Source organism: Chaetodon trifascialis, chromosome 2, assembly GCF_039877785.1.
Source record: "Chaetodon trifascialis isolate fChaTrf1 chromosome 2, fChaTrf1.hap1, whole genome shotgun sequence".
In the NCBI taxonomy this organism is placed as follows: domain Eukaryota; kingdom Metazoa; phylum Chordata; class Actinopteri; order Chaetodontiformes; family Chaetodontidae; genus Chaetodon; species Chaetodon trifascialis.
This window is the reverse complement of record NC_092057.1, coordinates 2,105,222-2,132,273: the sequence shown is the minus strand read 5'-3', so window position 1 is coordinate 2,132,273 and position 27,052 is coordinate 2,105,222. Positions and strand designations below refer to the sequence as shown.

The 27,052-nt window shown below is 45.3% G+C and overlaps 1 protein-coding gene across 2 annotated transcripts; it reads left to right on the top strand.

Moving 5' to 3' along the window:
* On the top strand, window positions 1–25,666 carry ttyh3b (tweety family member 3b). 2 transcript variants are annotated; one of them, XM_070973372.1, is made up of 15 exons: window positions 1–529; window positions 1,795–1,980; window positions 8,726–8,922; window positions 13,260–13,371; window positions 13,462–13,682; window positions 14,338–14,433; window positions 14,589–14,661; window positions 14,801–14,876; window positions 16,081–16,136; window positions 16,270–16,362; window positions 16,573–16,665; window positions 16,758–16,894; window positions 19,101–19,274; window positions 20,959–21,034; window positions 22,655–25,666. In XM_070973372.1, exons 2-15 carry the CDS (start codon window positions 1,855–1,857, stop codon window positions 22,787–22,789), a joined length of 1,665 nt encoding a protein of 554 aa, XP_070829473.1. In that variant the 5' UTR covers window positions 1–529; window positions 1,795–1,854; the 3' UTR covers window positions 22,790–25,666. The 2 variants fall into 2 exon arrangements, with proteins under 2 accessions (XP_070829473.1, XP_070829482.1); XM_070973381.1 differs by lacking the exons at window positions 19,101–19,274; window positions 20,959–21,034.
* The last annotated feature ends 1,386 nt before the right edge of the window (window positions 25,667–27,052 follow it).

The following is a 27,052-nucleotide window of genomic DNA, read 5'->3' as shown; positions in this document are numbered from 1 at the left end:
ACACACACACTCGCAGAGCTGCCGCAAAGCCCCATCCTCCAGGGCTTTTTAAACACCGTGTTTGCTTCACGCTCCAACAATATCATCCAATTGAAGAGCCGCAGCACTAAATGCAATGAACCGACGGCCATCGTGGGAACAGCGCCGCGGACCACGAACCGTTATGATTTAGAAGGAAACGACGGCATCGTCAAACTGTGAAAAAAACAAAGATACTGGTTTGCGGGTCAACGACTTTAACCCTTAATCTGCCGTAGCTTTGCTGCTTTCGGGGAAGGTAGTCGGAACAGCACCTCGGTGAACGCTGCGTGTGCAATGTGACCGCTATTCCGTCGCTTTCAATGCGGTTGGAACTGCAGCCGACTCGGTCGTTGCAGCTAGCTCGGTACGGCCGCGTTGATGCAGCAGCGCACGGCTGTGGCGTTCAAATCCACCACCGGATCCGGGAAGACAATAGGTGAAATATACGCCGGCCTGGACTCCCAAGACTGCACTAAACGAGAGTCTGCATCCGCTTTGGCTTCACCAGGTAGGTTGAAACACGGCTCCTCTCCCGCTAACACAGAAGCTTGACGGCCGCAGACGCGAAGCCCTGAAGCGGATTCTTGCCTTTTCTCCTCCGCGTTGCCTTGACGACCCAGCGAGACTGCGGTAGTTTGAACGGACAAAGCAGGTTAATGCGAGCTAATCCGGGTTTTGCTAACAATTTATTGAGCCAACGCATAAGAATACGCGCGGCTTGCGGCTGCAATATACGAGGACACCCTCGACCGAGTTGACCTACATGTGTTGGTACAGTAAAGTCGGTATAACAGACGGAGTCGTGGCTGTGTGGGGGGGTTTGATATAACGGCCATTTCACCCTCCACAACGCATTTTATTTCACGAAGCCTGTGCCCTGCCGCTTGGGCGTCAATAGGCAGATGCGAGGTAGCTGTCAGCCATGCTGTTGTGCCATCATTCATGTTTTAAACACAGTATAACCTCATAGGTTTAATTTTCTCTTAAAATTTTATTTTTCGGACCAGTATTCCCTCCAAGTCACAACAAGGTTTGTTGTTCATCAGGGTGGGAATGACATTGACTGGTGAGATGTTTAATGACACCAAGTTAACGTGTTGGCCGCAGTTGTCATGCATATTACAAGCCAGTACCCCAAATACAACATTAAGGAAAACAATCATTCAATGACAAAATGTTAATATTTATCCAATAATTACGACGGACTGCCAATTTAACAGCATTTTAAATAAAGCTGAAATTAGGTATTGTGTCATATTGCGGTGCTTTAACCTTTTCAACCACACACACAACGACGTGTACAATTGTGTCATCGGTACGTTAAGACATGCAAAAAGACAGATCTGCCAATCCCTGCTGGAGACATACTCCTTTAATCTGTGCAAATTAATTTAAAAGGTAATTACTGTGTGAGAATTGTAGGACATGATATAATAAGTGTAACAAACTGCAGAAGAGTGCGTGCTGTATTTTGGCATGTTGTGTTGATTGGCATGTTTATTTCACCCCTGCTGGTGACTAATCACTGATAACTCATCACATTGGCCCGCATGATAGTGCTAGTCAACAGTAATTACTCCAGTTGCTAGAAGCAGGTTTTGTAGTTTCATTGTAAGCAGTATCAGCCGCAAGAAGTGTGGATGCTGGACCTTCATGCTGCTTAACATGTTTGCTGAAATGACATGGATGCTCTCTAGCTCTGCCTGTCACAAATTGTTCTTGAAGTCTTTTCTGTGCCCCGTTGACGCACAATGTTCGTGAATTTCTCTACAGTGTCCGTGTGAGGAATCGGCTTTGAGAGTGAAGTGACAGCCAGCAGGTCGCTGGATCAGGATGGCGGCCGTTGTGAACTACTCTCCGCCTTGGTGGGTGAACCTGCTGCACCGGTTGCCCCATTTCAACATTGAGTTCCAGCTTGTGAGCAGTGACTTCAGGCCGGAGGACTCTGAGTACCAGAAGGTAAGACAAGGAATAATAACCTCCCACTCAGAATTCATCATCCCCTCCATCATGCAGCATCATCTTATCATCCCACCTCCTGACACCTGCCCACACTGTAATTTCACAGCAGAGTGGCCAAGTGGTGACTGAGGCTGTCCTGCAACCACAGAGTGGAGGAATCCCTCCATGCACCGATCAATTCTTTCTGTGTGTGTGAGAGAGAAATGTCCTTGAGTCAAGAGGCTGATCCCCTGCCTGCTCCATCATTGTTATGGATGAACGTGGTGCAGAAACTATAAGTCACTTAGTCAGATGGTTCCCAACCTGAGGGTCGGGATGCAGTGTAAATCCGAGGAACTGCAAGATTAATAGCAAGATGGGAACGGAAAAGACAAAGCATTTCTGCCACACAACAGAGACTTACCTGTTAGGACGCTGCAAATGATTAAAATGAGACACCTGAGAAGGAAGCATGGCTCTTTGGATAAACTGCTGCAGCTCCTCGACATAAGAAATCTGTGATAATTGGTAGCGAGTAGACATCGCTTGTCTGGCTCTCTAAAGGACACGAGACACAAAGCATGGGAGCCAATGGTTTAGTCATTGGGCAGAAAATGAATATTTTGATAGTAGAAAATACAATGAAAGGTAAAGTCATCTATAAAAGCCAAAACAGCAAACATTTCCTGGTTGCACTTTCTTAATTGTTAGGATATTCCGCATGTCTGTCATCGCGCATTTAATACCCATAAGCTCTGGACTTTTGGTTGGACAATTTGAGGACACCATTTTGGGAGTTGACAGCGCTGCCTTAGAGAGCAGCTTGATCTCAAAGAGGGACTCTGGCCCGGTTTTGCTGCATTTCATTTGAATCCTCAAACAAGGTGACTTTCAGGTCTCTGCACCAGAAAACGCAGGCTTGCGGACCCACATGAAGCCGAGAGACACATCGTTCAGAATCCCACATTTCATGCGCTGCAGTCACCCCTCAGTGTAGTTTGCTGACATGTTCGGGGAGAGGAGGGAGGGCGTGCAAGTTCAAGAGCCGAGCGTGGGAAGGCACCCACGGCCATGAACAAGGGAGGGAGATGGGAACCGGAGAGAGGAGGAGGAGGAGTGAGAAAGATAAAAAGAGACTGATTGGAGGCGAGAGGGGAGAGAGAAGGCTCGATGAGCCATGGGAGGTGCTTCTAAATTGCCAAATAGCCACTTCCTGCGAGCTATTCAATGTTTAACTAAGGGCCTTTGTGTGTGTGTGTGTGTGTGTGTGTGTGTGTCAATGTGTGTGACCACTGGAATTTTAAGGACCCCCTTTTTAGACTAATTACATCCTGACATATTTTAGCAGACGGGGCTGTTTCTATGTCACTGAGCTTTCTGCACGGTGGTCATATGTTTGTCTGTACGTCATGCATACGTACAGTAGTTGTGCATATCGTGCTGCATGTATGCGGCATATGTCACATGCAGCAGATTCGCTTTCTGTGTCAGTGCGTATTTAGCACTTGGTCTTGTTTGTTGAGGTGAGGTCACAGATCTCCCTTAGGGGTTTTGTGTGTGTCTGTGAGTGAGTGAGTGAATATAGGGGTTCTATTCAGGGTGAAATCATTAATTCTGGCTAGACGGGGGGAGCGAGAGGGAGGGACAGAGGGTGAGAAGAACAAGAAGAAGGAGGTTGAATTGGATTGGGGGAGGGAGGGGAGAAAGGGTGGGAAGGGGAGGGCTGTAGTCTGTTGTGAAAGAATGCTCTCTTTCACTGAAGCCCGTCTTTAGATTGGCTCAGTATATCTGTCTCAAAGGCTTTCATGCATCCACTCATCCAGCTGAGAAACACACACACACACACACACACACACACACAAACAAGGCCCTGCACAGTGTCCCCTGGAGCACTCAGTCCGTCACCACAGCACAACACACACTCACACACTCGCACACAATAGAGAGAGATTCTTCTGTGCAGTGTTTTTCTTTCTGATGTGATTTGGCGCAGGTTCGTTTGTATTCAGCTCCTGAGTGCTGAAGCAGCTCAAAACTTTCTTCTCACACAATGCCTCTCAGTCGTTCACTCACTCATGCTCTTGTCCTCTCCTATGCAGAAGTTTTCCTCTTAAACTAAACAAATAACGCTGTTCAGCCGCTGGTCTCTGATGACTGTGCCTCCATTGGGGATGCTGACTCCGTGGCTTTCTGCAAGAAAACTGTGCTGTTTTTTTCTTCCGAGGAGCTGAAATTGGAGCTCTCATCCTGAGGTTCTGCAAGGCATTGGAGTCGCTCGTATGTCTGTCTGCGCGCATGTGTGTGCGCTCTTCTGTTTGCATTATGGGAGAATCGCAGAGTCAGCGACCAGCCACAGTCTAACAGCTGCAGAACATTACAGAGGAATCATGTGACCTGTAATAACACACACATACCGTATATTCCCAGCTGTGGAAAGTAAGACTGTAATTGGTATTTTGAAAAGCATGCTACGGTTTGCACAGTGGAAGACATCATCTCATAGCATTTCGAGAAGGATCACAGCGGATCAGACACAAAAGGTGCCTCTCGTGAATCTTTTTTTGTGTTTAAAGATTAAAACACAAAGGCTTTTGTCTGAATACGGATTTTGCCGTGAGTGTCGTGCTTTACCCTTTGACCCAGTGGTGCTGCTGAATATTAGCAGAATGAAGTTGAGGTTAGTCGGCGCCTCAGGACAGAAGCTGAGAGGATCATAGGCAAGGCCACACTCCAGAGTAACACACAGGCAGGGAGAGTGCAAGGACAACTCAGTGAGGTGGAAGTGATTGATCCTGTCAGGTCAAACACACACACACACACACACACATTCACAGGCGTGCACATACACACACTTAAACGGACAGATTGAAAGTAGATCACTGTGCCTGGGCGTTTAACATTTAGCCCCTCCTCCAGCCTGCGAGCTGATCTCCAATAGCGTAGAGGGGCACACACACACACACACACACACACACACACACACACACACACACACACACACACACACACACACACACACACACACACACACACACTTACATCTAAGTCCACACACACACATACACACATGCACAGCCAAGCTCACCATGCTTATTAGTAGCTAATTGATCCACGCTTAATCTGCTCTGATGGTTTGTCAGACCAGCAGTTAATCTAGCGGCCATCATACACAGTGGGAGGAGAGTGTGTGGCTGCAGAATACCTGGTCCTGAGTCAGATCTCAACATCAGACATCAGCAGAGTGTACCACACATCGCCAGTCCTGGATCAGCTGTTGTTGCTTTATATGCATGTGATTAGTCGATTGGAAATATTTAGTGTCAGTTAATCGTTAACATCACAGACATTCAGCTTCTCAAATGCAAACAACATTACTTTTCCATAAAATTCAGAAAATCTGAGAAAAAGCCCATTTTTATTTTCCCAAAGTCCAAGGCCTTAAAGCTAAAGATTACGTGGTTAGTTTCATCATCCAAGAGGACAAAACCCAACAACTTTAAGTGTAAAATCACATCTGAAGCAGAATTCTTTGACTCAAAAGATGAATTGATTGTCAGAATAGTTGCCTGCCGGTTCTCTGTTGATCGCCTCATCGATCGATAAGATTGTTCAATTCATAGTGCGTTCTCTGTCTTATCACCTTCCTCTGTATCGCTGTGTATCTGTGTCACCCTGTTGCCCCTGTGGCATGATTTGTGACGGATGGAAGTCACGAAAGCATCCGTCATTCTATGGTGTGAGGTTTCATTGTCATTCTGCAAAGCTCGGTGGCTCTTACACTTTACAGCTTAAGCCCTAATGTTAATGCTAAAGGCACAGGAGATCAAACAATACATTAGTGGAGCACAGTGTGCCTTTACTATAGCATAACGCTTCAAGCACTAAGCCTGCAGATAATAACAGAGGATAATACCACAGACCAGGAATCTACAGGGCTTATCTCCCCCTCCTCTCCCATCAGGATCCTCTCCTCCCACCCTGTGCTCATCTTCTTTAACCTGTTGGAGAAAAGCAGTCTGGGAAAAAGCAATCAACTGATTTCCTCTCACTCAGCCTTGGCTTTCCCAACCGCTTCCCAAGAGACAGTAATAATGTACTCTTCCTTTCTGATTATGGTGCAGCTTGTAACTCCAGGTTGTAATGGGATCGAGCCACAGTCACTTTAGTGTGAATATTTTAAGTTAATTGTCATGCTTCTAATTCTCGTCTCCTAGCTGTAGGCTTAGAGACCTCATACAATAGACGTGCACTGATGCCTCAGCAGGGACTGAGACTCGTGGTTTGGACTGCTGTTGGAAAATTGGCTCTCTTCTCTCCCTTCAGATGTCACATTACGCTCCTGCAGGTCACATCCTATTATATTTCATATTCTGTGCTATCCAGCGTAGTGTTCTAGTGACCCACTATCCCGGCCAGATTGGCTGCAGCCCTGCAGATGTGATCCAGAGCTGTTTACAGGCCTGTGGTTACACGTCGTCACTTTACGTGGAAATGCCGACCTTATAAGGCTGCATTGTTCCTCAATGTGAAAAGAGATTTGTGCCTTCCAAGACAAGCTGGTGACAGCGCATCAGCTGGCTCGAGTGTGACGGGCTCGTCTGAACACTTATTTCTTTGATGTTTCTGTTTCTGAAGAATTTCCTCGGAAAGCAGCGCGTCAAATCAGGCCACAGGGATAAGCTGACACCTTCCAGATAAGCAACAGATTCTGCATCAACAGTCCAAAATTCTGGGAGATATCAGTGTTTATGTTTTAGCCACGGCCGGCAAACAGTGGGTCAGTTGCTGGGTCGGTCCTGTCTGCTGTATCTCAACAACTATGAAATGGATGAACAGGAAATTTTGCACAAACATTCACGGTCTCCAGACGATGACGTGTAGAAACTTTGGTGATCCCTTTCCTTTTTTTCATCCTCAGGTCAGCGCTACAAACACTGACATCCCCATGAGTTTAAGCCGTGCTTTGTGCTGAGTGTTAGCATGCTCACATGCTAAACGTCATCATGTTAGCGCTGTCATTTTGAGCATGTTGACATCTTGAAGTTAACATTTAGCTCAAGGCATCGCTGTGTACAGTCTTAGTGTCTACAGCAGGAGTGCTCAACCTTTTTGGCTTTTGACCCTCAAAATTGAATAATGTCTTCTTTCAGTGAGGTAAAATGTGTCAGAGCACTACAAACGAAGCATCATGGGGCTACGTACAAGTGATTTTATTCAGACGTAAGGGAGCATGCTGGTTTGGTACAGACCCCAGCGAAAATCACATCATCATCATCATCATCATCATTTTCAGAAAATTTTCAGTAAAAATAAAATTCAGAAATTATCATTCCCATCAAAATTATGACTTACATTGCATTTTTTATATATTGTTGTGTATGTCTGCTGGTTGTGACCAGTTCACCTGTTCATTTCTGTTTAATTCTCTTATTTAGTTAATAATAATTAATGATAATGTCAAGGCCTGAAGGCATAAGTCATTAATTCACAAATAAAAATATGCTTCTTCCTGATCTCCATGTTAAGAATTGTTGTCCTGGAATATTATACTTTACGATGCCAACCCCAATGTATTTAATGAAACCAAAAAACACAATATTTGATGCATTTTTGAATATGTTTTTGGCACATATACGCTACAGCACACGTGTATATTTACAGCAGAGGTGCACAAATGGCTGCAGGGTGAGGAAGTTGCTGGCTGGCAGTGAGGAAAAATTGAGGTCACCAGCAGTTTGGAAGCCTGGGAAGCCAGGAAGTGTGCGAGGATCTTAGAGGTGGAGTCAGACGTTGCTATCGTTCGCGGAGGGTCGCGCTGCTGCTGCCGCTGCTTCTGAGCGACTCTGGCACATTTGCTTTGTCCATCACAAGCAGTCGAACAGGTGGACACTTTGGGTTTTCCAGAAACGTGCCTTTGTCTCTCCGTCGTCCGGCAGCACAATGACTTTTCCAGACGCTCCCAGAGGGGACAGAAAAACAAACATCGCAGTGTGTGTGTGTGTGTGTGTGTGTGTGTGTGTGTGTGTGTGTGTGTGTGTGTGTGTGTGTGTGTGTGTGTGTGTGTGTGTGTGTGTGTGTGTGTGATAAAAAAAGATTCAGTTGCAGGCAAATTGCTGTAACAGCCCTCATCTCAGTCTTTATCCACTTCTCCCTTTTTAGTGTTCACTTCAGTCATCTGCTTTCACATCTTCTTCCTTTTCTGTCTCTCTCTCTCTCTCTCTCTCTCTCTCTTTTTCTTTCACATGCACCCCCACTCCTCCTTCTGTCTGCCCCCCCCCCCCCCTTTACACTTCAAAGCTTGTAAAGGGTGTGTGATCCGTGTGGCGGGTCTCTAGCGCTCTCAGCTCCCCAGCAGCATCGCTTCCGCTCTCTGCGTGGAGGTGTGCGTGTTTGATGGTGTTTTTCATGGTGTCTATCAAACAGCCATTTAACAGGCACTGCTTTCTGTCTCAGATAGCTGGAGAAAGGAACACAGTTTGAGTATCTGCGTGCGTCTGTCGACACAGGAAAAACTCAGTCATGCGCTCTGTCTGTGTATCTGCTTTCTGCTCATATCAGCTCGTTTGCTTCCTGTAGATTGAACTCATTTCCTAAATCGTCTTCTTCCCAGTGATAAGGACAACTCTTAAAACACGATACGTGTGTGTGCTGAATGCATCGAGCTCAAAGCTGGACAGAAACAGCAAAGCGTAAACTGTGTTATGAAATCATACATTTCTTCTTTCCACTGATTGTATTTTTTCTCTATCCCTCTTCTTGCCAGTCCATTCTGCTGCTGGGGTCCGTGGCGTTGCTGTGTCTCGGCCTGGACCTCCTCTTCCTCCTCTTCTACTCATTCTGGCTTTGCTGCCGGCGACGCAAGAGTGACGATTCCTCGCACTCCCATTCGCACTCCCAGCAGCCCAGCGCTGACTGCTGCTGCACCGCCTGGTGCGTCATCATTGCCACGCTCGTCTGCAGGTGAGAGGCTGTAGTAAAGGTCTGATCATTATTCACCATTAAAAGAACGGCTCTGCAGCCTAAAGTGGAGACTGGAACTGTTCTCTGTGGATTCAGGGGGGAGCACTGACCTTTCCACACAAGCACTGTTAAAAAAATCTCCTTCCAGATGAAAACACAATTGAAGCGCTGTTAAGAGCATGCCAAACCAACAGGTGGCTATGTAACCCTAACCCTAAAGCTATGTTGGCCAATCAGAAGCCTGAAAAAGCTAGTGCCGGTAGGCTGCCTTGAAACAGAGGTCTGACCGGCTCTTTCCAGACTAACTGTACATTTATGTGTAAACGTAAAGAGTCCTGTCAGGGTGCCAACAGAGACTTTTGGAAACGATGACGCCGGCACTCACGTTCGCTTCCCGACTGATTCTTATCAGTCACAATGTGTCCTTCCCCGATTCGTCACACCCGCATCACATGACCCTTCTTCAGAAGAAATCAAGCAACATCAGGATCTATATGTCTATCAGCCTTGAGTACCAGCAGTTAATACAACATGTGTAACGAAGTACAGATGCTGCTGACCTTGTTGTTTATGCCAGCAGCTGCTTTATCCTGCAGCTACTTCCTACATGCGCTGCAGGCAAACACCAGTCACCTGCGCGTGCACGACCAGTGTACATAAACGGTCATATGACATGCGTTTTCAGTCGTGTTTGTGTGGATGGAGATTATTTCTGATAGGGTGCTAAAATGCTGCTAAACGTATCAATGTGGATGAAGCTTCAGTCATTAGTTACCTGTATTAACATTATGTGCCCTGATGGTTCTGTTAGTGTCCTTTAATTAGTAGTTATGTTTCCTTCTGCCGTTTTTCAGTTTGCACATAGCAAACAGTGGCAAAATGCCAGAAATGCACAAAACCTCCCAACTTTTTATGATTGTGTCAGGTCGAAAAGCTGCAGTAAAGGCTAATGGAAGCAGCCTTGATGTCATGGTACCTGCCTCTGCTGCAGACAAAGAATTCATTTCACACTGAGTCCAGATGGGAGACACTGTTGCATATGTCTCTATCACCGTAGCAGCTGATAAAAAGACTGCGTCGTAAAAGTGCATTATGACAGCAGCAGCAGCAGTGAAATGCCATGATAGATCAGAGTTACTGGAGCTTAATTAATCGTGCGGTTTTGTCATGTCCTCTCGGTCATGTAAACTCACGCTTGTTCATGTTTTACTTTGCAGAAATTAGCTTAAATCTTGCCAACATTTTAATGTTAACACAGCTGCTGTGCCTGACACGCTGTAATCTGTGTATTGCAGATAAATCATTTTATTTTAGCTGAGTAAAAAAGGAGATCTGCTCTGTGAGGATGATAAACAGAAGTATTGGGAGGGCAGCTGAGGAAACCCATTAAAACTATGTGATAATGTCAGAAATGCATTGCTTGGTTTTCACACCACAGCAGCCACATGCACAGTCCTGTACGACATGACTGTGACTCCACCTGCATTCAGTCCAGTCGGCCTTGTTTAAGCGTGGTGTTACTGGGAGCCGGCCAGGTGTTACACTGCACTGTTTGTGTTAGTCTGACTCTGAGGGCCATGTGTACACTCTGAGATCTTTCACCTGCCCAGGTGACCCTGCTGCTGGGTCACCTGGGCAGAGTGCGTTTCCACCACAGATACCGAGGCTGTGTGGACTCTGCTCCACAAACCAACACACACACACAAACTAGTCCTCCTCGTTCACCCTCTCAGCACTTCTCTACGTCTACCTCTCTTCCCTTTTCTTCGTCTCTGTTAGCTCCTCTCCGTTATTTATTATTTCTCTCTGTTCGGCCTTCTCCTTGGCCTAGAAAGGTTGCCATGGCGACAGAAGCAGATTTGATGCAGAGACGAGAAATGAATTATACAGTCAGGGGGAGCGATGTGTGTGTGTGTGTGTGTGTGTGTGTGTGTGTGTGTGTGTGTGTGTGTGTGTGTGTGTGTGTGTGTTAGCGTGACTCAGTGCTGAAGAGTGTTTTTTGCAGGTTTTAATATTTTATGATTAGCTATAATATTTCTTATTGAATATTTGATATGGATATCTGAACGTGTGTGTGTGTGTGTGTGTGTGTGTGCGCCGCTGTGCTCATGCGATTCTTTGTCCACAATTTAATGTGACATCACATTTTATTTTTGGCGCAGCACCACCCGCATGTGGACTTCGTGCGTTTGTGTGCAGTGTGTGTACACAGAAGCAGCGGCGTCTCGGTTTAGTGAAGTCAGTCTTAAAGAAAAGTCTGCAGCTTCTCTAAACTCACTCTTTTAATTTGAATTGCTAATGTCATTTTAAGACGTCACCTCGGGCTGTGGAGACCTATTAGTAGTTTTTTTCTATTTTCGACATTTTATAGCCACAGTGATTCATTTATTCATCTAGAAGTGATGGAGTGAATCTGACATCAGTGCTCACTTTTCCCCAAATTCAAAATCTATATCCTGCTTGGAATTCATTCAGGCTTTCTGTGGCTGGTTGTGACTGAAAGAAAGAACACTGAATTTTATTCCTTCAAAGATAAAGAAGCTGGTTTAGGTTATAATTTTTAGTCCTGGTTGATTTGGCGACACCTGTGGTTGCTGGTGGTGCGAGTGTGTGATTTGAATCCAGCGTGACTGCCAGCAATGATCAAAGCACCAGCATGCTAATTAAATTCAGCATCCCTGAAAATGATCGCGAGTACGCCGCCCTACTCTTAACGTGCTGAAAATATTTTTCATTGTCTTGCGCAGCGGGACTCGGTGTCTGGATGTTGCCACCTGTTTGTGTGGAGCAGCAGTGTGTTTTTTCAGGATACACACTGAGTATAAAATAAGACTTTCCAGTTGGCTGTTCCACTAATTGGATGCATTTATTTTGGATTCAGGTGAATCAGTTTGATTCGGACTTGAACTCGTGGACCCAGTTTTGACTGAATTTAACATTTGAGCTCCAGCTGAGTGCATCTCAGTGTGCCCATTAGGTAGAGCAGAGCATCTTTAGCGTATGATGTCAGTTCATTTCATCTGAAAATGGACTGAAGCAGAGACTAAAGCAGCGCGCTCTCTCTGCGAGTTAGCATCGTTCAGGACGGGTTGCTGTTTCTCAAAGGAAAAATGATGTCTTAATAATCTGTGTGTGTTTTTCTGTGCGGGATTTTATTTAAATCCGAGCGAAGCTGGCCAATGTTGCTGTCAGTTGTTTGACTTTTGAACTTCTATGTCTCGCATCCTAAGCTGTTGGTTGATGAAGTCGTGAAATCCGCTGATGGGAGCAGCAGGTATTAAAGCAGCGAGAGAGCTGGACAGAGGAGAGGATGCACGAGGAAGTGGAGGGAGAAAGGAGTGGGAGAGAGAAGAAGACGAAGAAGAGGATGAGTAAACAACAGCGATGGTTGATGATTTATTGTTAAAACTGAGATGACATGGAGGATGCAGGAAGAGGAAGTGGACCAATGAAAGAGGAGATATTTACAGGAACGGATAAATGTGCCTCCCTGCCTGTACTCATCTCTATTCTGTTCCCTCTGTATTTGTTGTTTTATGTCACATGTACACATAAAGTCCACCGTAAAACACACACACTTAGACAAAGCCGTGTGTGTCTATAAACCTTCTGTAACACGATGCTACTCAAGATCTAATGGGCTAGAATGAATTGCCTTAACAATGGTCATAAATTTCCCTTCACAGTCTGCCTGGTGTTAGTGCGCAGACAGAGCCTTCATCAACACAGAGAGTGCAGTCATACACACACATGCGCAAATGCACACATACAGTACACAAAGAGAGAGGAGGGGGCCACAGGAGCTGCTCAGGGAGAGGGTGGGGGAGAGGCGATGTGGGCAAAGAGATGAAGCAGGAAGTGTAAAGGAGGTTTCTGTGGAGGTGGTGGTGGTGGTGTTCGGTGGGAGAGGGGTTAGTCGTGGTGTGAACGTGGTGAAGGGGTGCGGGGGGGGCGCTGGGGCAGAGACCCTCAGATATTGTAGCATGTGTCATGTGTGAATGTGGATGCAGAGCTGCAGAAGGATCATATTATGTGCGGTCTGGTGACCCAATTATTGTGTAGACTCTGCGTGTGTGTGTGAGTGTGTGTGTGTGAATCATTCCTGGTAGTCCTGTGCTTGCCGGAGGCCCGAGGGTGACACCAAAGCAGAGAAGCAGAGCTCAACGCCGCCTGCTGCTGGTTAACACAGGAACTGCACCTGATAGCTGCTGTCTGACTGTGAGAAAAGGAGGAAGAAATGTTGAACTCATTCATCCATATTGATTAATTTGATGCCATCTGATCTTTGAATTAGTCATTGTGCTAACACTTGGCACTTCCTGTTTTCTGCCTCCCAGCGCTGGCATTGCTGTGGGATTCTACGGAAACGGGGAATCGAGCGATGGAGCCAGTCGTTTGGCGTACTCCCTCCGGCATGCCAACCGCACCATATCCGGGGTGGAGAAACTTGTGAGTTACCTGCTGTATCATCACACTTGTTTGTCACAATCCAATGAAAGCAAAGTGTCTCAGGCAGCGCCTCTTTCTGTGAACGTCCAGGTGTCAGACAGCGCCCTAGCCTTAAACCAGACCGTGGAAGAGAGCTTAGTCCAGCTGGAGACAGCCTTCCAGGAACAGACAGACTACGTGTCCATCGTCCAAAAGCTGCAGGGACAGCTGGACGAGCTGGTGAGGCTGATGGTGGATGTTCCCTTCTGGTCCAATACTGACATTTCTCTGGAGGACTTGGCCCGCAAGACGGAGGCTTTTGATTTTTACAGGTTGGTACGAACAAGTATGAGTTTTATGATGCAGAAGGATTTGCTGGATCAACTGAAATCTGATCTGTTCAGAGGGAATCAGCAACGTTATGGTGTGAGGTTTGCATGTTACAGTAGATACTGTATTCTCCCGCTGCTTCTGGGTAAATAGTCCTCTCAGAATTACTGGAGGGTGGAAAACCATTGAAGTGGCCATAAAGTTGTTAACCAATCGTGGCAACAACACGACATTTTTTGCTTTGTAACCATGTGATGCTGAGTCCAGAACCTTTAACAAACATTAGCTAGCAGCTAGGACTCTGCTCTATGTGAACTAAAGTAGCTCAGTCCCAGAAGACTGCCATCAAAATATGCTTAGAATACCAAATGTTAAGTAAAGAATGGCTCATTTCAGGATAATATATGTTAAACTACTGGACTATAAGTAATGATGCAGTCATGTGTTTGTCACTAATGGAAAAGGTGGGGTTCATTTTGATTAATTACATAATTACTGCTGAGCAGCTTCATACATGAAAATACATCAATATGTTAGTTGCTTTTTATTTTAAATGAATAATGTGAATCTGTAAACTAGTTCGTGAGTTAAATTCCACCGCTGGTCGTGAAATACCTGGTTTGTATGAAACACTGTGGTAAATCAGTACATTTACAGGTGGTTGGGGTACCTGGGCCTGCTGCTGTTCGATGTCCTCATTTGTCTTCTGGTGCTCTTCGGCCTGATACGCAACTCCAGAGGCACTCTGATTGGGTAAGTCGCAGCACATCCTACTCCAAACGTCGCTCCTATTGGACGAATCAAATCCTTTCCCGACTCTGAATCTGTGTCAAGTAAAACTGTGAAATGCATGTCGCGTTGGTCGGCTGAACCTCGACTGTGAAAATCTGTATTTTGTTGTCCTTCAGAGTGTGTCTGCTGGGGGTTTTGACTCTGATAATCAGCTGGGGGTCTCTCGGCCTGGAGCTGGCTGTCGCTGCTGTAAGTGTAGCCATGGCAACATGGCCGAGCTCCCTGCCTCTGCAGTGATGTAATCGTTTCCCACTGCTGAAGCACTGCGAGTGTGTTCAGCGTGGATGTCGCTGTAGCCTGATGTACCATGTATGCTTACCTCTTACAGTCAGCCAGCGACTTCTGCGTCTCCCCTGATACCTACGTCACCAGGGTAACCAAGGAAAACGCTGTCATCAACCAAGGTATGCAAAGGAAATACACAACCAGTCAGCTGGTAGCAGCCATTTAAGGGGTTTCATGCAAGAAGACAGTGTTACACAAACCTTTAGACATGTGAACTGAAAAAACAAAGCAGTGTAAACAAGCAAACACTTGTCACAGGTTAAATAAGCAAAGACCACGTGTCCTTCTCTGATTGGTGCTTTTGAACATTTTTCCTGAGGACACGATACAAACAGATTTTGACCCTCCAGCCTGTAGAAAGAACAACAAATTTCATAATGTGTGATTAATACTATTAATTACAACGTGGGACGCCCAAGAAGGAAGGAATGAGAGGTGATTGGTCAACGGCTGCTCTCACACAAACAAGCAGAAACATCTTGAATCGACGCGAGTTTCCACACTGACAGTCGGATCTCACCCTGACATGTTGCTGCTATTTTAAGAAGCAAGCGTGTGCGTTTGCGTGTGCATCCGAGGGGATTGTGTTTGACTGACACTCGGGTATCTAAAAGCTCTTACTCTCTCTCTGCTGACTGCAGCGCATCAGCAATCCTGCACACACCCCGCTCGCTCGTCCTCCCGCCTGCCCCACATGTAAAAAATATATATTTATTTATACATTCAGAGCACATTTTTGCTTTTTCACTTAGGATCGTTATCTGATTTGTTCTCCCTCTTCATCCTTTTATGTCCCTCTTTACCTCTCAGTTGCTTCCTTTCGTCCTCTCCCTCCCTCACTTCCCTCTTTTCACTCCTCTAATGAGTTCTGTTGTCTCTCAGTTGTTTCCGCTCTGTGGAGCACAGATGTTGCCTCTGGAACACACACACACACACACACACACACACACACACACACACACACACACACACACACACACACACACACACACACACACACACATCACTTCCATTACTTCAGAGGACATTACATTGACTTGCACACATTTCCTGGAAACATACCTAACCATAACTACTTCCTCCCTAACATTAACCTCAACCTCAACCCAAGTGTGCACCTGAAAATGTAGTGATTTACGCTGTGACTTTTGTCCCCACAGTGTGACAGTGTAAACAGAGTTGCCCCCCCCCCCACACATACACAAATATGCCTGAGTAATGCTGCTAACATGCCTCTGTGTTGACATGCTACCTGCAGTGTTCATCTATTTTAGATGTATGTATTATTATTGTATTGACATGTATTTACTGGTACCTTTCCAGATATCCTGCAGTATTACCTGAGGTGCAGCTCTGGCCAAATTAACCCCTTCCAGCAGGTAAATTCACCCTCTTGTTGTTTTTTTGATACATTTCTCTTTGTTACCTGTCCAAACTGGTAAAGCCGTTACGTAACCACAGGATGTATTTCTGTGTGTGTGCTTTGTTTGTGTGTCTCTGTGTGTTTTGTAGAGGCTGTCAGGGAGTCACAAGGCATTGGTGGAGATGCAGGATGATGTGGCAGAGCTACTGAGATCAGCAACACGTGATTATGCCAACACCAAGGTTTGTGTGCTCGCCTGTGCACTGATCTGTAGGTCTTCATCTCCACGGATGAGTGGATTTGCATCAGTGGAAGCGCGATGAAAGAGGCGCTTACGAAAGTGCGAGAACACACGTGTTTGTCTGGTGTGTGCGCGGTGTGGATGTGCACGATGGTGCATATATACATTCGAACATGCATGTGTAACCTTTGCTTTGCGTGTGTGTGTGCAGGGGAGTCTTGAACAAATCCAGTCTGTGCTGAATTCCACCGAGGTTGGTCTCCACCAGCTGACTGCTCTGGTGGACTGTCGCAGCCTACACATGGTGAGTCACTGTGTGTGCTGTGTTACAGGAGAAAAGTCCTCAAATCCAAGACTTTCAAAGCCGCTGACTCCTCTCCTGTTTCCCCCACGCAGGACTACGTTCAGGCCCTGACCGGGCTGTGTTATGACGGGGTGGAGGGTCTCATCTACCTGGTTCTCTTCTCCTTCGTCACCGCCCTCATGTTCTCCTCCATTGTGTGCAGTGTGCCACACACCTGGCCTGGCAAGAGGTAACGCACACACAGCAGGGCTGAACGAAATGCAAAAACATTGATAAGCAAAAAAAAAAAACATACTGTGATTATTTTGACAGATATTGCAATATGTCACGATTTTAGTGGGAATGGTCATTTTTGCTTTTAATTTTCACTGAAAAACATATAAAAATGATAAGATGTGATTTTTGCTGGGGTGTGCACCAAAGAAGCATGTTCCCTCACGTCTGAAGGCTTTGATCTGTAGGCTGGTGCATCTCTGCACCACCCAAATTCTTCACTTGTAATGGTATTTTGTGACACATTTTACCTTTGGATACTGCACTCGGTCATATTGCAATTTCGATCATATTTCGATTGATTTTTCAGCCCTAAGACACAGTCTCTGTCTCACACACACACGACTCGCACAAGCCTTTACATTCCTACGTCTCTCTTTAGTTAATGTGTACACTGACAGCTAACATCTAACTAGTTCTAACTTGTTAACTGTGTAACTAAATTCATCTTGTGACCTGAAAACAGCTGAAAGGCTCAGAGAGGATCCACTCGGTGCCCATGCATGTCATTCTTTGAGTGTATTTGCCTCCTGAGCTGTTGTCTCCTACGTCTTCCTGCCTGTCTTTGAATCCATCAAGTTTTCACTGCAAGTGTTGTTTATTTTATTGTTTGCCGTCGGCACTGTCAGTCTGGCTGATTGTCTGTTTCTGTGTTTGTACATTTTCTTTTCTCCACTGTGGACTTGGAGCACCATTGTTGTTAGATTGTGTATCACCACGTTTTGTTTTTTTTTTGTTTCTGTGCCCCACTTCCTCCTTCTGTTCCGTCCCTTCCTCCTCTCTCCCTGTCCTGATTTGGAAATGCTTTGGGCTTCAGCGAATGATGGTGGATATTGAGGAAATTTAACGACCCTATGGTCCGATAAACGGCCCATTCAAACAGCCAAATAATTCGATGGTAAATTCAGCTTTAGACTATACATGCAGGGACAGGTTTCACTCTGATGAACGATTTGAATTATGAACCACAGCTGCGCCATGATAGTGGTGTTTTACGCTTGTTTGTTGGGTGTGAACTACCAGCAATGCTAAAGTTTGGCCCAGCAGGTATGAAACAATAATCTGTAATATCCCCGAATTCGGAAAGAAAAACTGCTCATGGGGTTGGTTGCTCATTAAGGCTGACTGTGCTGCGACTGCTGAGTCTGTTTGTCGGGCTGCACAGCTGAGCTCCTTTTTGGTTGCCTGAGTGAAACACCTCCACCTGGTGGCCAGTCAATGCAGTAACTTCTTTGTGCCTTTGTCTCGTTTAACATCGGGCCGGCTAAACGTTCTCCATACAGCTCCCTCCCTCTCAGAAACATCACCAGCTCGATGTGATTTTGTTAGCATGTGGACGGCTGGTGTAGACTTCCCAAAAACAGCTAAGAAAATAAATAGTCTTAATAATAGGGTCTACATAATGCAGATATACATGTATTTTGTGGTTGACCCACACGTTGTAGAAGCCAGTACATTTCTGTAGCCAGAGATCCAACTTCCAAATCAGCACATATCTTATTTGATGCCTCATTCTGTTGCGTTGCTGGCCGTTTTTACATTTTTGACCATTTTATGTCTGAAAATGGTTTGCCCAAACCAGCCATATTATCTCCTTTTTTCCTGATGTTTTTGCTTTAAGTTTCATGGAGCACTCAGTGATGCATGAAGTACTTTAAAGAAAACTGATTTTTGAAATTTGACTCTGTTTGGACAATTTGAAATGGACAGTAATTATCAGGAGTGATGGCTGCATGAAGAAAATGACTGCATGTTTCTACGTCTTAAGAGAATACTGAAGAGTCACACAGCTTAACTATATGTACGCACACACAGCAACAAGAGACAGCTTCATGGGTCCACTCTGGGCTGTGTGGTAATGTTAGAGACTTGTACTGTGCTTGTAGTGGACCTGTTTGTAGATGAATGCTGCCCATGTTCCTTTTCTTCTTGTTCAGCTGCTTTGGGGCTGAAGGCATGGCCTCAACCAGTTTTTTTGTACCAGATAGCACCACACAGTACCTTTGTACTACATAGTACAAGTACACCTTCCCCTCTCCTAACCTCCTCTTCAGCCACTTGTTTACACTCTGTTGTCTCTCTCGGATCTCCCTCCCCTCTACTTTTTCCCCTCCTATCCATCATGCCCTCTCGTGCCCTGCCCTTACCCTGACCAATTGAAGGACGGATGAGGAAGACGGAGAGGACGAGTCGGGTGCCTCACGGGGCGGTGTGCACGATAACCTGTACCGCGTTCACATGCCCAGTCTCTACAGCTGTGGCTCCAGCTACGGTAGCGAAGCTAGCCTGCCCGCTACAGCCCACACTGTCAGCAATGCCCCCGTCACTGAATACATGTGAGTTAGCACCCACCGCTAGCTAGAGGCTAGCAGGATCAACACACTGCCTGCCATAGGTAGCTGATGCTTGCCCCCCGTGACCCAGACTAGCAGCATAGCAGCGCTCACTGCCTGTGATTGGATGAGTTAGAATAGCTAGCTTTTTGCTATGTTTGGCTCGCATGTCCTCTGTGACACACTGTCAGCACTCAGTGAGTTTGAACCCTTCACTAGCTTTTCCTCTGATGCTGAAAGAAAAATGGCTGCCAGCTGTATCAGCCAGCGTGCCTGTTTCAGCCCACAAAAAGCTCTATTAAAAGAGAATCCAGGCTTGCACTTGCCATAGTTGAAGTTATTTCACCCTGCTTGCTACAGTTTGCCACAGGACTGCTTGCTCTGAATACAAAAAAAAGAGAAAAGGAATAAACACATATATCTCTGTCTGCCACTGCTTGCTGCTGTTTTAGCTGTGGGCTTATCAAGTCCTCTGTGGTGTTTGCTGCTCAGGAGAGAACTCACTGTGCAGCAAGAAGTCAGAAAACAGACAGTACCTTTATTCTGAAAGTCATGTGGCATTTTGACTTTTGGACCAGAGAGGGACCATGCTTTTCATGTTTTGGGCCATTAACAAGTCCTGGATGTTAACAGTACCAATGCCTATATTCCACAGCATACGATGGAGTTTCTCAGTGATTTATTCTCCTCCATGTAGACAGATAGCACAGAATGGCATGAGACTTGGCACTCGCCTGAGATAAGAACTTCCTTACAGTGAATGTTGCTCGTATTTGCTTTTTAGTCATTGCATGATAAAACAGCTGTGAGCGTATATTTTTCCTTGTCGTGTTTGTGGAGTCTGACATTGAAGAATGAGAGTCAGCTGCCAGAGGACCAGATTGACATCATCCTAGGAAAAAGTTCAGTGATTTACAGCAGACCTGTACTTTGGAACATGGTTTGGCAGTAATGTAAACTAAGCATTTAGAGTTAATGGTCCAAAACATGGAAAGCCTCTTAACTGTCCTTTCAGTGTGCAGACCTGACATTTCATTTCACCTGAAACACAGCTGAACCTCGAACAGTGATTAATGTGTGCTGTTTTTATGAAGCTACCTGGGAAAAATATTTGGCTAGTTGTAAAACTGGACTGTGGGAGCTGCGCTGTCCTCCCTTACACATCTCTTTCCATTAATGCTGTAAATTGAAGCATGTCCCTCCACTTTTTTCAAACGTTTTTAGGTTTGTCTCACTGTTTACGTCAATGATCTGTTGGAGATGAAACATTGAGGAAATAGCTCTTATTTGGCTTCCTACTAAATTACAAATGACATTTGAAGCTTTATTAAACAGTATTTATCTTCTTTTTTTATTCCTTTAATAGTTGAAATCTATACTTTTTAGAAATCTGTGTCTAAGGCACCGATAAAAGTATTATTTTACCGAACCAGTGTCCCATTGTGAGACTAAATATTTGTCTTTGTGCATTGCTAAGAGAGAACGCTAACTATGCTGGACTGTGGCAGAGGTCTTTCACCCTCGGCTCTATGGTACCACCAAGCTTAAGTCCCTGACTCGTAATTACTCCTGAGGCCATTTGTCAGAGTCATGTAGTCGTAACGAGCAGACCTCAGATCAGCAGCTCGACACCTGAGCTCCAGTGGCAGGGTGACCACATGCAGTAACCTCTTATTCTATAATGCAGGAGCCAGAACGCAAACTTTCAGAATCCTCGGTGTGAGAACACCCCCCTGATTGGCAGGGAGTCCCCTCCACCCTCTGTAAGTGCACACTTTCTAGAACACACTCTCCCTCCACTATCTTCCAATACCCACAGTGCAGCTGGGAAATATTCAAACCTGCGAGCCCGCAGCGATGGCATTTCTAATTTTAGACTGTAATGAAGGAAGCACGGTGTTCATAAACGCACGTGCATCTCATGTCTGATGCCGTCACAGCAGAGCATGCTAGCGTGGATATTGGAAGGTAGTGCCCCCTCCCCACACCACTGCAAGTGTACTGAGTGCTCAAACTAGACCGTGGTCATGGATCGTCTGTGTGAAGGTCATTTTGGCAGCCTGGGATATGTGGACGTTTGAAAAGAAGCCTGTTGTTAGGAGGATTTGCACTTGTCTCTTGATGAGTGTAATTGTTGGGTCATGTCTGACACAACGTTGTCCTCTACTTCTGATGTGAAAAGTCTGGTTGGTTTCTCTGTGGCTGTCAGCGCCATGCGAGGAGAACGTGTTTAATATTCAGAACTGTAGTGCATCGAGCCTCTCCTTCAACACCAGCAGACATAACTCTGCCAGTCTTGGAGATTCTTGTTCTTAATATTGGCCACAAACAGGTTGACTGCTCTGGCTTTGACAATGTGCCGCTGGGCCTGTAGTTGTGGATGTTGTTCCATGCAGTAGCAACTGTATATTTGGGGCTACAGTACCGTGGACTAAGACAATTGAAGAAATAAATCTAGCATTATTACTTCTGAACATCTTTCAGGATGCGCTCCTTCCATACCCTGCAGTGAAGCTGGAGAAAAAAAAGAAAAAGCCCAAAACCTCTAAAGTTCCTGCTCCCCCCCCCCGTTCCCACAGTGTGTCTATGTGTGCATTTTCTTGTCGAGGTGTATGTGTCCTCTGTTTCTGTGCCCCCTCACCCCTCACCATTGAACAGCCACAGGAGCACGTGTTTCCGCCTCCACTGTCCAATTGTAGCAGCCACCAAAATGGCCACGATGCGTCATTGTCAGGCCGCCGGGCCGCCGTCCTGTCCCAGAGAGCTCAGCTGTCACCAGAGCCTGCAGGGACGAGGAACCCAGACAACCTCCTACAGGAACTAGCTAGCGAGCTCACAAGAGACCACTAACTCATACCAGGCTAACCTACTACATCAGAACTAGAGCACTAACTACAAATCACTGACCAAACGGACCACATCTGCTAATTGTGTAACATCATCCAGACCTGATCAGCTGTTAAAATGAATGACTGTTGTAATCAAACCCCGGCTGTCCAAATGACTGGTCAAAGTGTTTCTGCCTCACACACGTCATCTATCTATCTATCTATCTATCTATCTATCTATCTATCTATCTATCTATCTATCTATCTATCTATCTATCTATCTATCTATCTATCTATCTATCTATCTATCTATCTATCTATCTGTTCATATTTCCTGATCTGATGTTCATTTTTGGACTGTGACTGTTTCTGCGTTACTTTCACTCATCGTGAATGAGGCTCGATCATAATCCACAGCTGTTTTCCTCTTCCTGTCTCGTCTCGTTTCTGTCTTCCCTCCTGCTTCTAATTCTCTCCTTCTTCTCTTTCCCGACATGTTTCCCTCTGTCTACACCTCCTTCCTCCCTTTTTCCTCACTGTCCTCCATCTCTTCAGTACACCTCCAGTATGAGAGCGAAGTACCTGGCCACCAACCGACCGGACCAGAACCGACGCTCCGTTCCCAACGACCAACTGGACCCGGCCAGCCGGCCTCACCCCACTGCCCGACCACAGTCCTCAGTCCACTAGAGACCAGATCCGCACCAGTCCACCCCAGTACTGCCTGAATCCAGTTCTCACAGCCAGTGACAAGATCCGCTCACCGGAGCTCAACCGGAGCTGAGCATTTTGAAGCATCAACAGGACCCCGGTTTATCAAGGTCCACTGAATTTCACCAACACCGACCGGTTCACCATCAGCAGCACAGCAAGCCAGGACTCATCAACCAAGCACCTCAGCGAAGGACTGCACTTTGAAGGTCGCCCGAAATCATCCAAAAACTGAAAAAGCCGAAGTTCATCTCAGAAGATCACAACTTCTACTCCTCCGCTAGATCCACCACCGCTGTGATGGATCAGCCCTCATACCCACAATGCACAGCAGTTAAAGCGCCTTGGCTCCGTCTCCAGTTTCTTCTTCTACTTCTCAATTCTGTCCACCTCCACTGGGGTCCGTGCACTGCCCCCCAGTGGAGACAGCTACTCTCACCACTCAACCCCGTGACACTTAATTCAGACTACACACTCGCACACAGACAAGCGCACGCACACACACACACACACACACACACACACACACACACACACACACACACACACACACACACACACTGTACAGAGCTGTAAATAGTAAACGTCTGCTTTACTCTGATTTCATGAAACGTAGACTGTTGAATCATTACTGGTAAATGTGGTGTGCTGCGTGTTTATCATGGAAGTTTTTGCTGTATCTCTCATACAAACATACACACAAATAGGCACACACACGTGTACAAATACTCAGCCAGTAAATCAGAAAGCCATGTTTAGATGGAAACAGTACCAACACATCCACATCCTCTCTATCTTAGCATAGTCGTCTAACTAAGACTTGAATCGTGAGCTTGAACAGTGTGTCCATGTCTCTTTCCATACTTGTTTACGTGCACATACAGTACACGTGGCGATTAATGCATTTTGAATATGAGCCAGGAATCCTGTTGTGGAATGAATTTTGGGAACTGGAGCGAGAGACAAGGGACATAAGAAGGCTCAACCTGTGCCAAAAAACTCTGAATAATGAGGGATGCCTGATTCTGTCCTCTACTGCCTCCAGATGTCTCAAAAAAGGGGAAAAAACCCACAAGGAATGTTTTCCCTCAGACTGTAAATACCAAGGGAACAAGAAAGACGTGAAAAGGAAAACGATGGACAGAAATGGAGCGAGACTCATTGAAAATAGTGACTCTGCATTTGCCAGGTGCTATGTAAGCCAGTCAAAGTCCCTGAAGACCAGCGGGACTGACGAGGGACGGGAAACGTTTCTGTGACTTTAATGTTTTGTTTCATTCAGGGATGTGATCAGGAATATAAAAAGCAGTAAAAAATAAAACAGCTTGCCATCGTTACTGAGTGGGAGTTGTGTCCTGAACACCTGAAAAAAACACGTCCCTGATCAATAACGTTCCATAAAAGTGTTAAAATCGAGGAAAGTGGGTGTTTTTTTATGTTCATCATGAGCTGAAATTCGGGATGTGATACTGTGACCAACTGTAGTCTTCTGTTTCTTCTTATATACTGTTGTTCTTTCTTCCTGTGCTTTTATTTTGTTAACTGGTGACCTTGGATCCAGCGTGAGCCACCAGTAGTCTTTCTGTCTTTCATTTTTTTACCCACAAGCACAAATTCTCTTCAAGGTGACTTTGCGAGGCGGGAAGTGAAACTGCCTGGGACGCTGCCGGTGGTTTTCCCTCCCGCTCTAAAACTCTGTACAGTGTATAAAAACTGTATTTGTGAACCCGTGTGTGTGACATCACTGCAGCGTGATTGGCTATTGCTATATCTCGGTGTTACTGTGTGCAAGTACAGTGATCAGTGTGTCTGACTGGCAGCAAGCAAGCGCCAGCCTATCTAGAGACATTCCTACACAGACGCCGCGCATGCCCTCATACACACATCGAAACACACGCAGATACACACACGTGCTGTACAGACATCCACACTCAGCACACACGCCACGGTTTCTTAGAAACATCCATCTTTCCCCACTTTTTTCCTGTGCGTCCACTTCTAGAGCTGTAGGAACCACACGCCCTCCCACAGCTGTGACATCACACCGAAACCATTTGCATCATGGGTGATGACGTAGGTAGAAACCTGCAATCTGATTAACACCTTTGAACCACCATTCCTGACCTGTACAGCATTTTAATATGTTCTTATTAATCAATGACCACTTCTCGTTTTAGCGAGACAATCTTACATGTGTGATTTTACTAGAAAGAAAATGTCCATGTTATGGTAACAATGCTACCTATGGTCTAGTACTTTACAGTGTTTTTTGCACCATTGATGCAAACAATGTTAAGATCTGTGGGACTAGTCACTGATTAATGGCCTTTCATAATGTTTTTAAACTCTTACAACACTTCATATCACAACATGATTTTTTTATTTTTCTCTGTCTTGTAAAAATCAAACTTTAAAGATAAAATAATAGCTAGCTGTTTTGTAGGAGAATAAAGGCAAGAGCAGCGTTTTTCCTCTCTTATTAATGGTGAATGACTCTCTGTCTTGCAATGTTTTAATAAAACTATTCCAGTGTCGTCTGCTCACCTGATTGAAAGTTGTATTTGAATTCCTGCGACGCTTTCTGGCGTTTAACCCATCTGATCCGGCGTGTCCTGGTGGAAAAAGGTCCACGCTCGTGTTTAAGAGGCAGTAATGTTTGTGTGCATGGTTGGTCTTCACAGGACTTCAAATACACCTCTGTCCAGCTGTGACTGACAAACAATGTTTTCTATGGCTGTTTTTATTTTCTGATGGTTTAACTAAGATATTAATGATGTACATGTCGAAACTGTGGTAATGATATCATTCAGCCTGGAATAAATGTTTTAAAAAAGGAATTAAAGCAACTTTAACGTACTGATCAAGCCTGTGGATTCTTTTTAATGTGAGTCTTTTACTCGATGTAACTGTCAATGTGTTATCGGGACTCATGTGCATCTAAATGTGCCAAAAGAAGGTGAAATGCAGTATAAGGTACGTTTTGGACTCCTGAACTCAGGAACATAATTTCCAGCCCTTGTCTAGCTTTTCACATAAATGCTGGGTTGAATCTTAAAGTATGAAAGCATAGAAAAGTTATCAACTGTAAGCAGCATCAATCAGTCTGTGGGAGGATCTTTGCTAGAAAACAGGACGTCATCATCATCATCATCATCATCATCATCATCATCGTCATCGTCATCATCATCATCACCACCTGATGACTTCCACCTGCTCTCACTGCTCCTCAGCTATATAAGCTGATGGAATTAGCCAGTCTGTCTCTGCTGGGGCATTTTGTTTGTTGGTTTAGGCTTCATTGGTTGTTCATTACATGTCATTTCCATCACATCCATGCACACACTGCACTACTACATTTTTCCTTTTAGAAAACACTGTTACTCCCTGATATCATGTAGCTGTTGGAGGTGTGATATATATCAACCCACACTGAACCTCACAGTCAAAGAGCTGTCTCACCTTTGTCTCCACCTGGTGGTCGTGTAGCTCAAGTACATCGTCCTCTCTAGCTGGGACACTTAACCTGTCACCAAATGCAAATTTTCATCTTAACCCATCAATGGGTAAAATGGTTTAATCTCACTTATTCAGTGCACATCAATAATTTCTGTGTTCCTTCATCCTATTTTTTCCGATTGCTTTTTTAAAAGACAGTTTTTAAATCAGGTCCATGGCTTAACGATCATGAATAAGAATATCTACATTTGAAATGAGCACATCCTGTCCTGTTAATAGAGAATAAATATAAAGCAGTACACTGGAGAAATGCATCCAAGTCTGTTTTTCTTATAGTTTTTGAATAAACTAGAGACAATGAGCTGATTTTATGACACATTTGTGTGACAGAATGCTTCATTTGCTCTTTGGTGTAGCTGTTGAACATCGACTGCACCTCTGGCAGCACATGCTTCATGCTTCAAGCTGCTGCCTGAAGCTCACACACACACACACACACACACACACACACACACACACACACACACACACACACACACACACACACACACACACACACAGAGCAAATATGTTCAGCGACAGCGCTTCAGATTTGGAGTCGGCATTAAAAGCTTTCACAGTATAATCATGCCTGGTGGGAACCTACTTTTGACACGTGGGAACATCAGGAGAAAGAGGGCAGGTGGTTCGACAATGCATCATCTGCAGTTTGAGGACTACTTTGACCAATTTAATCAACACTTATTGTTAAAAGTAAAAGCTCAGAAGACCAAGTGGATATACGGC

Coding starts and splice junctions, on each gene's coding strand:
- ttyh3b (XM_070973372.1), top strand. CDS start 1,855: ATGGCGGCCGTTGTGAACTACTCTCCGCCTTGGTGGGTGAACCTGCTG. Junction 8,923..13,259: donor ATTGCCACGCTCGTCTGCAG/GTGAGAGGCTGT, acceptor TCTGCCTCCCAG/CGCTGGCATTGCTGTGGGAT. Junction 13,683..14,337: donor GAGGCTTTTGATTTTTACAG/GTTGGTACGAAC, acceptor GTACATTTACAG/GTGGTTGGGGTACCTGGGCC.